This window comes from Gekko japonicus, unplaced genomic scaffold, assembly GCF_001447785.1.
Source record: "Gekko japonicus isolate JY-2015 unplaced genomic scaffold, Gekko_japonicus_V1.1 scaffold721, whole genome shotgun sequence".
Lineage (NCBI taxonomy): Eukaryota > Metazoa > Chordata > Lepidosauria > Squamata > Gekkonidae > Gekko > Gekko japonicus.
This window is the reverse complement of record NW_015169195.1, coordinates 847,654-859,581: the sequence shown is the minus strand read 5'-3', so window position 1 is coordinate 859,581 and position 11,928 is coordinate 847,654. Positions and strand designations below refer to the sequence as shown.

Genomic DNA, 11,928 nt, shown 5'->3' with positions numbered 1-11,928 from the left:
GGCTGGGGGGGGGGGGGCTGCAAAGAGATCCATGAATAAAATCTTTGAAGTGATGTGCAAACAAGAGAGACACCTACATTTGAGTAGTGACTGTGCCTGAGGCGTTATTTGATCAGGGCCTGCTCCTATTTCCATTAAAGCCAGTCAACATTTTTTCATCTTGCTTTCAGAAGGAAACAATAGGGACTTCAGTGTCCAGCTGCCATGTAATATATTAAACATAGCTATAAAATGTAATAATTGGCAGGGGGAAAGGAGAGAGTTAATACTTATAATTCCCTCACCTGAGTAGTTAGTGACACAAGCTCCCTTCCTGTTTGTTTGCCCCCAAGTTATCATTCAGTAATAAAACTGAGCACAGCTTTACACCAAAGTATTCTAGTAAGCAGTGGGGGTTTCTGTTGCCATAGGAGCTACAAGGGATGGTTTTAGGTAATAAATGCGAAGTGCACTGTTCCAGAAGAATAATAATTGTGTGCAAAAATGGGGTCAATAGAGCGAAGAGGCTCTGGTGGGAGAGCATATGCCTGCACTGAAATGCTGAGCGTATTTGGCCTGCTGACCTTAAGAATTCTGCTTAAGTAAAACAGACAATCTTATCCCTAAGCTATACCAGGTGTCAAAAGAAACACAGACCCACAGGCTGAATGTGACCCTTGAAAAACTTATACAAACACTACATCTTAGTTCAAATCCAGTGGTTTTGGATTTTTTTTTAAAGAAAGGTTTCTGTTGTTCATAGTTGTGTAGATAATTTTTTAAAAACGCAATTACAATGTCGCGTGCTAAACTAGAGAACCAACAGGGTTGCACTGTACAAAATGGTTTACAAAGTTACTTGGATAAATGATCAGGTATATATACCAATATTGTGTACAGTGTATTACGAGTAGAATCCTATTGTGTGATTTTTGCATTGTTTAATGTGTCATGTTAATACTTATGCTTTGCTTCTGTCTTTTTGATTTCTGCTTGGTTCCAGATTTCCAAAATCCTAATTCTATTGCCTTGTTTAGTGAATGTCACATCCCGTTGATTGTACTGTCTCAGTCTCACTCTGTGTAATCTGCCTTGAATCCTTGTGAGAATGCTGGACTATAAGTAAGTAAACAAATAAGTATTAAAACAAAATTTCCCCTTTCTTCTGGATCACCAGATACAAACATCTGCATGTGATCGCTTCTCAAACCAAGCCTTACACTCTGCTGCTGCTTAGCATGCATCATACTCATGCGACCAATATGCAAATCATATGTAAACTGCAGACAGTAAATTTCTTTTGTAGCATTCAGTGCCAAAGTTGCCCATCTCTATTGTGTACATTCATTTATTTCTTGTCTACACAGAAACAAGTGTTGCCAAATCTGGGTTGGGGAATTCCTGGAGATTTGGGGGTGGGGCCTGGGGAGGGCAGGGTTTGGGGAGTGGAGGGACCTCAGGAGGGTACCATGTACCCTCCATCCTCCCAAGCAACCATTTTATCCAGTGAAACTGACCTCTGGAGTCTGGAGATCAGTTGCCACTCTGGGAGATCTGGAGGTTAGAAACCCTAACAGAAATGCAGGGGTGGAAATATGCTGGTATGGAGTACTAGTGAAGAGTGGCCAAAGCAGTACAGTACCTCTTGTCTTCTGTTTCAAGCCCCCAAAGGAGACAGCACCAGTAAGAAGTTTTACAGTGCAAACATTTCTAAGCCATTAGGAGGTTGTCACTCTGTTTAGGATTACAGTGTTATACTAAACAGAGTTACACCCTTCTAAATCCATTGAAGTCAGTGGGTTTAGAAGGGTGTAACTCAGTTTAGAACTGCACAGCTGGACATTTTCATCCCTGCAAAAACACCATTTCTCTAATGAGATGTCACTGCAAGGTCTCATAAGGCACGGGGGTGGGAACATAGAAGACCAGAGCAAAAAGAAGGCAGCAAAAAAAATATTCACTCTGCTCCTGGTTCTTCAGACCCAAGCGATCTAGTACAAGCATATTAGACCTTCATGTGTACACTCACAATATGTATACTAAATGCAGTTGTATTTTCACATATAAAATGCACAACACACTGTTTCCCCTAAACAACAAACATATCAGCACATCCGTTTCCTGTTGTTGAAGACATTTAGATAATGGGCTGGATCCAACCAACTTTTCTGCTGGTGAAAAGGGGAGGAAGGGGTCCCCCTTTGCCTGTCAAAAAGGCTATGTCAGAGATAATGGGAGCTGAATTTATAAAAACCATGCAGAGCAGGGGCTGTAATTTGATGAATTTGATGAAACTGATGAAAGAGATGGCTGGATCCAACCCAATAATTAATAAACAATTTGTAAATAAATAGCATAGCATTAATCGCTTGCAATGTTGCAATCATACATACCCTCTGAAGAAAACTCTTGTTGCACTCTGGATCTGGGGGTCACACAGCTTATAGTTTGACAGATTTTAAGCTCTACATATCTTTTTTTGGACATATTTTAATACTATAACTTCTGTTTTAATGAAATAAGCAATAACATTATAGGCTGGCCGTTCAACTGGTTATACTACTTTGGATGAAAAGGAGATTAAGGCTTCCTACAGCTGAGAAAGTTTGTGAGATGATGAATAATTTATTTTGCCAGGGATAATATATCAAAGAGGTAACTTAAGAAAGACTGCAATTTATAATTAATTAACTGGTCCTGCTCACCTAGATGACATTATTCAAATTAGGTACAAGATATTAATTTTTATTGCAATCAACTTGTTTGTGCTCGGATACATTGCAATATCTGTGGCTGAACCATGTAAAATACTTACTAATTTACACCACAGGTAGTTTGAGACTTGTGACTAGGAACTACTTGGGCTCTTGCACTAGGAAAATGGCATTCCTTTTTTGCTTTATTGATCCTTTTTTTAAAAAGCAGGTGAAGTTATCCCCAGTTTTAAAAGCATTTTGCCGCGTAGGATATGGAGAAGAGGAAGAACATTTATGAAAAGTAAGTCTAGACTCCTTTGCTCCTATAGAACAGGTAACATGGTTCTTTGAACCTGCTGTGATTAGATTCGGTTCAAGAATTCTGCGGCTAGAGAGTTCTTCATTGTTGCCTTTGTTTTGATTGACTGAATATCTTTTATTTAAACACGGAAACATTTTCTTAAAAGTTATCGATGGTTTTAATTTTACTTCTTTATAGTTGTTACTCATGCTAAATATTCAAGAATGGATGATTGGAAAATATTAAAACCCAAGTGGATAGAATCATAATGATCTTCATTATTTTTTTACAGCTATTTGGGAAAGAAATAATAGAAATACTCCATCTCTCTCCATAGTAGTAAAGATTATTCTTGTTGTTTCTCCTGTGCAATTATCACGTAACATTGAATATCTTATTGATCTATGCCTAGAAAGGTATAAGGGACATTGTGTGCTATTGATCTGATTAGATAGTGCCAGCCATGATATGTTGGGTAGGTGAGATGAATGCAGGCATTACATGGGGGGGTGTTAATGGGGTTTTATTGCATTTTGTATGTTTTAATCTTTGGAATTGTAAGCCATCTTGAACAGGGCTGCAAAGTGCCACCATGGATCCCCAGAAAAAATTCTACCTGTCCCCAGGGGTCATTTCATAGAAAAAGAGGTGCAGGAGCTCATTAGCATAACATTTGCATATGCCACACCCCCTGACATCACTGGAAGTGTGTCAGAAGGCAACACCTACCGCTCAGTCTCCACTGGACTGTTTTGGATTGCTAGCTATTGGGGGGGGGAAACGTGTAGATCTGTCCTCGCAGAGGAGGGAGAGCCTTGTACCTGAATAGAACTTGGTCTTAAAGGTGCCACTGGACTGTTTTGGATTGGGGGGCCGGGGGGGGGGTTCTGCAACTTACCTGGCTGCTTCTTGCTCTGACTGAGGGCTGCTGGGAGCAGGGGGTGGGGCTTGTTGCATGTGCCCGCCCCTTGGGCTCTTTACTGCCAGAGCTCCGCTCCTGTGCGCTCCTGCAGGAAATGACCCCTGCCTGTCCCCCCCATTACCCTCATCCAAATGAAATATCCTATCAAAACAAATCATTTGAATTTCTGTTACTTTGAATCTGTAGTAATAAAATAATTGACTTGTCCATCCATCTGTCCATTTTGTGTCAGGCATAACTCATCAGAAAATAAAGCTAGAAGACTCAAAACTGGCCACCAGCTTTGTGATGATTGTGGGAATTCCAGGGCCAATAATATCCTTGTCCAGGTCATCTCCAGACATGCCCACCCCCATGCTATTTGCAATGTAAACTAAGGGCAGGCATAATACACCAGAAAATCATGTTGCATGTTTGAAAGCTAACCAACAACCGCAGAATGTTGATGGGAGTTGCAGTGGCAAGAATGAAGGGAATCAGGCCATCTTGGACCAGGTTATCTTCACAACAGGCAGAGGTCATTTCGGGGGGGATCGCAGGGGATTGCGGGGGATCGCAGTTCTCCCGGGTGAGGTACGGGGGGGCACATGACGAAGCCCCGCCCCCTGCTTCCGGCCGCCCCGCTTCCGGCCCTCATTCAGCCAGGAGGAGGCAGGAGAAGAGGGAGGGTAAGTTGCTTCCTCCCTGCCTCTCCCCACCACTGCCTACCTGGGGCCAGGGAGGGCCTTCGCGGGGCTTCCTTGCACTCCCGCTGGCCTTGCAGGTCCACCGCCGGGCTCGGCAGTGGAGCTGCAAGGCTGCCGGCGGCAGCCGGGACCGTTGGGTGCAGGGTGTGTGGCCTTATGACACACTTCCGGTGATGTCAGGGGGTGTGGCATATGCTAATGAGTTATGCTAATGAGTTCCCCTAGCTCTTTTTCTACGAAACGACCCCTGACAACAGGCAACCTAATATGAGAGCTTTTAAGCAGCCTGTCATGTGTCTTTAATATTCAGACCCCCAGTCTGGGTGACATGCTCTCTCAGCCAGACCTAGCTCACAGTGTTGTGAGGATAAAATGGAGGACTGGAGAACATTGGAAGCTGGTTTGGGTCTCCACTGGGGAGGAAGACTATCACATGCTTCATAAATCTAGTTTTGCCTACAGTTCACAAAAAAAGGGATGATAATTATTGCTGTTTCTTCATCAAGTATTGCTGCAACTGTTTTTGCAGGAGGAAGAACTGCTTGTTCAGTATTGAAACGACTGTTAAATATTGCAAGCACAGTGATCAGGGGAAAGCCTCTCGTATCTATAGAAGCCATCATAATCATGTAAAAGAAGCAGGAGCAGCTTTCTTCCCTCTTTACCAACAAGCCGTCTGCCAAAAATGCCCTACTCATCTAGTCTATTTGCACAGCTTGTGCCCCTCAGTATTACTCTCTACAGCCAGCTGTCTAATTTTGTTACATACACAGATATATAGGTCTCCTGATATAGGATACACTTATTTCATCTGATGAAGTGGTCTTTAGTTCATAAAAATGTCACATCACAATAAAACTTTAGTAAGCATTTCAGTTTACCCTTACCTAGCACACAAGCATGGACAAACTGGGATATTATAGCATTGGGAAAAGTGCAGAAAAGGGCAACTAGAATGATAAAAGGGTTGGAACACTTTCCCTATGAAGAAAGGTTAAAGCGCTTAGGGCTCTTTAGCTTGGAGAAATGACAGCAGAGGGGTGACATGATTGAGGTTTATAAGACTATGCGTGGGATAGAGCATGTAGAGAAAAAAGTACTTTTCTTCCTTTCTCATAATACAAGAACTCATGGGCACTCAGTGAAATTGCTGAGCAGTCAGGTTAGAACGGATAAAAGGAAGTACTTCTTCACCCAAAGAGTGATTAACACTTGGAATTCACTGCCACAGGAGGTGGCGGCAGCTACAAGCATGGACAGCTTCAAGAGGGAATTAGATAAGCATATGGAACAGAAGTCCATCAGTGGCTATGAGCCACAAGGTATAGATAGGAACTCTCGGTCTGGGGCAAGTGATGCACTGTATTCTTGGTGCTTGGGGGGGGGGGCAACAGTGGGAGGGCTTCTAGTGTCCTGGCCCCACTGCTGGACCTCCTGATGGCACCTGGTATTTTTGGCCACTGTGTGACAGTGTTGGACTAGATGGGCCATTGGCCTGATCCAACATTGGATTTTCTTATGTTGTTATGACTAGGCTTCAGTTGCTACTACAGACTCACAGGGCTACCCCTCTGGACTTCTCACAATGCAAGGCAATTAATTAGAAGTGCCTCCAACACCTGATATTTACAGCACAACATATCGAAAAACAGTTTGCCATGAAGTATTCAATTGTATGGCCTGTTGCTCCTTCTTGCCTCCAAATTTTCCACACAATTCTTCTGCACGGAGATAATAAAGTATATAAAAAGAACAAAAGCCGCTTCTTGCATCTCCCTTAGAAGGGTAATCTTGAGACGTGCAACGCTGTACAGATTTTAATATCAGATCACAAGGGCACGCGTCGGCTTTTCGTCGTATTCACGACAGTGGACAAAACATCTCAGCAAAAAAGAAAAGGTTGAATTGGGTTATCTAATGCCGCCATCTAGTGGTCTTTTTATTCCTGAAAGAAATGCAAGGGGCTGTCCTCTGTGCTAGAGGGCAGCACCGAAAGGAAACGCGACCTTTTCTTTCGCAGGCGACCCGTTTTCCTGCGCTTGTTGGCGCCGCTTTCAACTTTAACCCCTTAGATGAGGATGGGATAGTAAGTTTATATGTTGCAAGCTTTCTGGGAGCGTTTGTTGCTAAGAGACGTTCATTTTGTAATCCACCCATCATGTTCCCCCTGCTTTAGAGATCTCCGGTATCAGATTAGAATATCACTCTTTTTAGGGATGGGGTATTAGTGATTCAGCAATGAGGCTGGGAAAGTGAAAGCAAAGGAGGAAGGCAAGTGCAGCGGGTGGCGGAAGAGAACCGAGAGAGGTCCTAAACTCGCTTTCTTCTTGGAACCAAAACACTTCTAAAGGTTGGTTTTTGAATGGAGATCATTTTGGGAGAGTGTGCAGTGGGAAACTGTCCTTTGGTTTGTTTAAAATGTACGTGAATGTCGAATGATTTATAGTCCATAGCGTGTGTGTGTGTGTGTGGAAGGTTCCCAAATGACCAAGGGACAGATGTCCAGGCTTCCTCATTGGCCTTTCACGGCAATTTGATGTGCAGAAATCAGGTTCAAGTGAGACGTCTCACAACATTGGAGATTGTCCTTATCTCCAGGTACTGCCTGTCTGCAAGTCAACATTTTTTAAAGCATAGCTGCAAGATGAAAATGTTGATAATCCCAATGTGAGTTGTAGGTGACAGGTGTTGGACTGGGTTTTGGGAGACGTGGGTGTAAATTTGTGTTCTGCCTTAGTCCATTGATTTGAGCCTACTTTATCTCGCAGAATGTTGTGAAGACAAACTAGGAAAACTTTGCACATGCTGCTTGGAATTCCTCGAAAGATAGTGGGGTGTAGTTGTATAGGAAAAACGCAACCTCAGTATTTATTTAATGCTTGTCCTAATTTAAATTTCTACTTAAAACAAAAGAGGCAACTTATGATTTCAAAAAGTAACAAAAAAGAAACATTGGGCACATTTAAGCAGTTTTGGTTCTCTGAAACTGTTACTGAAGGTCAACTTAATAAAGTCAACTGGAATAATAACTATGGGGAAATGGTACACATTTGGAAAGTTTGTATACTGTCTTTCCAGAGACCTGCTCAAAGTGGTTCGTAACTAAAACAATCATATGAAACCAAACAGGCTAGTAGGGACTAAAATAGTATAAAACAAACCTTGAGCAGCCCAGAACAGTAGTAATAAAACAAGGCTCAGGTCTTCAGCAGACCACCCTTTGGTGTAAAAAACCTGGGTGAAGAAGGCCTGATGCCTAAAAAAAGGTAGGCACCAGGCAGGGCTCAAGGGGGGAAGCATTCCGAAGCTGAGCCCCCAAAACAGAAAAAACTCTCTGGTCTCTTACATGTATCCTGTGGAGGCCTTGAGTTCTCCTCAAATACAGTACAGTGGGGACCACTTCAGGTATACTTTAAAAGAAAGTGTAACGTTTGTGTTGCTTGTAGGTGGCCTACAAAAAGCCACGGTCTCGGAAAGAGAGCTGGTTCTATAGGACTGCAACTAAGGCCCTGCTCTGTGTTTTGATTAGAAGCCTTGATTGCATGGGATTTTGTACCAGAGATGGCCCAAAATATCTTACTTGGTTAATAACTTTTAGACAAAGGCTTGCTGAATGGGGTGGGGAGGGTCTGGCAAAACTTGCAGAGCTCTTTTTCCAGGAGCTCCTAAACCATTTCAGGCTGATCAGATTGTATGCAGAAATAGTATTGAGAAGCATCAATAAGCCTTTCCCCCCCTTTTGTCTTGAGATTCGGAGGTGCAGTGATGTGTCAGACCAAGGAAAGACCAGCTTCACACAAAGCCTGAACTTTTAGTATTCAAGGTGCTGTTATGTGCTCAGAATGGTGTCTATCTCTGTGGTGAAATCACTTGCATTGGTTCAGTTTATCACCTGAAGTACTGATGATGACTGTTTTAGGACTCTACCTCTTTGGGCCATTTGTCCTATTGAGTTCCTAGGACTGCACCTGCAGTCAATTGGCCCACTTGGTGGCTAGTGCTCTGAGGTGATGTGGAAGCTACCTCTTTGGTACCTCTTTGGGCCATTTGTCCAATGGAGTTCCTAGGACCGCACCTGCAGTCAATTGGCACACTTGTTGGCTAGTGCTCTGAGGTGATGTGGAAGCTAGGTGTCTGCAGGTGGTGGAGGCGGAATGAAGATGGGGAAGCTGCTTCCACCTCCTTCCCCAGAGGTAGCAGTGTTCCCTCTAAGCTGAGTTAGTGGGAGCTAGCACACAGTTTTTTAGATTCCAGCTCACACATTTTTATCTTACCTCAGGAAGGATGGCTCCGGAGCAAACTAATTTATGCAGTAGCCAAATTGCTCACTCACAACTTTAATGCCAGTAGCTCACAAAGTAGGATTTTTGCTTACAAGACTCCGCAGCTTAGAGGGAGCATTGGTAGAGAGTTCCCACCCCTGTTTCTATAATATTGAGAGAGCTCTAGTTTCATGTTAGTTGGATGGGCAGGAGAGGGGCTCAGTCTTTACAAGGCACTTGCAGGATGCTCTGGAATGCCCTTGCAGACATCAGAGGACTCCAGATCCTAGCGCGAGAAATGCTGAAGTATGAAAAATGCTAGTATGTTGGTTTGTGGGCTATAACATATTTGTATTTATCAGAATGGCGGGAGCAGAGTATTTAAAAATTTATTTGGTTTAATAACCCTTCCTTTTTTACTCACTATGAATACATTTTATTTAGAGGTAATATAATACCTTAAGGGCCACCTACTGCCATATAAACCTACCCAGCTACTCCAGTCATTGTCAGACAGCCTGCTTCTGAACCTAGAAGGGTGGCAACCCAAGAAAGGATCTTATCTGTCATGGTGCCAAACCTTTGGAACGCCTTCCCCTGGGAGATTTGGCTAGTTCCCTCTATCATTGTCTTCCACCAGCAGGTGAAGACGTCTTTGTTTTGTTTGTCGTTCTGTCATTCTTATTAAGTCTCCTTTTTGCTTGTATGTCTCTATGTCTATGTGTTTATATGTTTTATTTAACTGATTGAAATTTTACCTAGTGGTAAAGCTTGTTTTAATGTTTGGAATGTCTGCTGCCTTGGGGACCCTTAGTAGAATGGCAGCATAGAAGTGTTTTCAATAAATAATGTTCATAAATGCTGTGGGTATGGCTGCTCATAATAACTTCTCTTTCTCTTCCTCTCTTACCTTAAAGCGCTTGAACTGATTGGAAGTACAGATCTGTTTGGAGTTGGTCAGAGTCTAATTGATAATGGCTGTGAGAGGGCTGATGAACATAAACCACCTGTTCCTTTCCAGCATGAAGAAGTCCTGGCTTATCAAATTGACTACAGAGATAGTGTTCATAGGAGGATCAACTAGGTTTTTTTGTCTTAAACTTGGGAAGTCCAATGACGCATTAGACAAAGAAAACACCATTTTGGTGCACAGTCTGGAAGCTTTGGGTGTGGATGTCAGAATGGTCAGACAAAGACAGCCTGGTGTTCTGAGGAAGCAGATTACAAATGAAGAAGGCCTGGAGAAGTTTTTGCAGGCCAAAGGAGCTAACAAAGAAACTATCGCAAGTATTATCTCACGGTACCCACGTGCCATCACACGCTCACACCAGTCTCTCAGAGAACGCTGGGAAATTTGGCGAAGTATTTTGATGACTGATGTGGAAATTTTAACCATCCTGCAGCGTTCCCCAGAATCCTTTTTTCGTTCTGGAAACAATGAAAACATGCAGGAAAATATAACATTTTTTTGTTCCATTGGGCTAATGCCCAGTGATCTTTGCAAGATGCTTACCAGAACTCCGAGAGTATTTTCTAACAGCGTGGAGCTCAATAAGCAAATGGTAGATCTCTTGTGTGAAATCTGTTTATCTCTAGGAGGTGAGAATCCAGATGACTTTGTTAAGCAGTTGATATCTAGAAATGTTTTCATCTTCTTACGGAGCCGCAAGCAAGTGAAAGCCAATATTAATCTACTGCAGTCATCTTTTAATCTGGACAATGAGGAATTACTGATGTTGCTTCATGGTCAAGGAGGTGATGTTCTAGATCTCTCTAATGAATACCTTAAAAAAACTCTTGCAAACGTGAAAGAGAAACTGTTATCTCACGGGTGCACTGAAAAGGAAGTGGATATGTTTGTGCTGAAGCACCTTCGCATTCTGTACCTTTCTTCCCAGAACCTGAATGATAAAATAGATTTCCTCATACAGGCAAATATTGACATCGAGCAAATAGCAAAATGCCCTCTAGTGCTAGACAAAAGTATCAGCACCATGAGTCATCGAATCGAGGAGCTGGAGAAACTAGATTATAGCTTTACAGATCATGGAATTGGAATTCTTGCACTGAGTCAACAACGGTTTGAAATTAAACTGAAAAAGTTACGTAGTACATAATGACTGGCTTAGAAAAGGCACAGCAAAACCAGACATTTGGTAGGGAAGGACAAATGACCTTACAAATATGCTAAGGATAAATGATCTCCATACATTTTTGGAAGTAATGATTTGTTATGGTTTGCCTAAATAAAAAGTGATAGATTCCCAAGTGTTGTTGCTTTAAAAGTGGTTGTCAAATATAGATGCTCCTTAGCCACTTCCTTTTTCTGGCTTGCTGGGTTTCTATGTGTGGGTTTTTCTGTATGTTATGTGACAGCAGGTAAACATTAGTCCCACTGTAGGGGAATTTTAGGGGTCCTGGCCTCTACCAGGGATCCCCAACCCCATTAGGGTTCCTTTCTATGGGTGGGTGGAGTCTGGCTAGGGAACTCAGGTCTCCAGAGGGAGTGAAACACAGCAAGAACAGTTGCCTTAAACTAGAAGTATTTATTAACTCTAAAACCATGCACAAGTAAAACTCCATAGCATGTATTTAATATCAATACTCAACAGCATATAGAAAAATCCCAATATCTGATGTAGTGTACACTTCAGAAAGAACAAGAAATTCCTGGACTGTGGACCAAGACTTCCCTCAAGCCTAGGTGGGATGTTGGCCAAACAGCCTCATACAAAGCCCAAAGCCTTCTTTTTATTCTCTTTTCAACCAATAGGACTCAAGAAATTCCTGGACTGTGGACCAAGACTTCCCTCAAGCCTAGGTGGGATGTTGGCCAAACAGCCTCATACAAAGCCCAAAGCCTTCTTTTTATTCTCTTTTCAACCAATAGGACTCAAAGGAGGAGTCAATTAAAAATATACCAAACTTGCCTTTGCTAGTATGATCTTTAGTCCAGATATATTTTATTAGCTGTCATGTTAAAAAGACCTAGACAGATATGTTTAGGCTTTGGAGGCTGGCACTTGGTAGGCTGTGGAATGTGAATTCAGGCAAGGGTACACCTACAGGGCAAGGCTTTAGG

At 42.5% G+C, this 11,928-nt stretch overlaps 1 protein-coding gene across 2 annotated transcripts; it reads left to right on the top strand.

Moving 5' to 3' along the window:
- The first annotated feature begins 6,750 nt into the window (after positions 1 to 6,750).
- On the top strand, positions 6,751 to 10,991 carry MTERF1 (mitochondrial transcription termination factor 1). Of its 2 annotated transcripts, none has more exons than XR_001482653.1 (2): positions 6,751 to 6,934; positions 9,291 to 9,483. XR_001482653.1 is itself a non-coding variant. In XM_015416311.1 (2 exons), the coding sequence occupies exon 2, from the start codon at positions 9,821 to 9,823 to the stop codon at positions 10,961 to 10,963; it is 1,143 nt and encodes a 380-aa protein (XP_015271797.1). In that variant the 5' UTR covers positions 6,751 to 6,934; positions 9,764 to 9,820; the 3' UTR covers positions 10,964 to 10,991. The 2 variants fall into 2 exon arrangements, 1 of the variants encoding a protein (XP_015271797.1); XM_015416311.1 differs by lacking the exon at positions 9,291 to 9,483 and adding an exon at positions 9,764 to 10,991.
- The last annotated feature ends 937 nt before the right edge of the window (positions 10,992 to 11,928 follow it).

Excerpts from the sequence above, each read along its gene's own strand:
- MTERF1 (XM_015416311.1), top strand. The coding sequence starts at position 9,821 with ATGGCTGTGAGAGGGCTGATGAACATAAACCACCTGTTCCTTTCCAGC.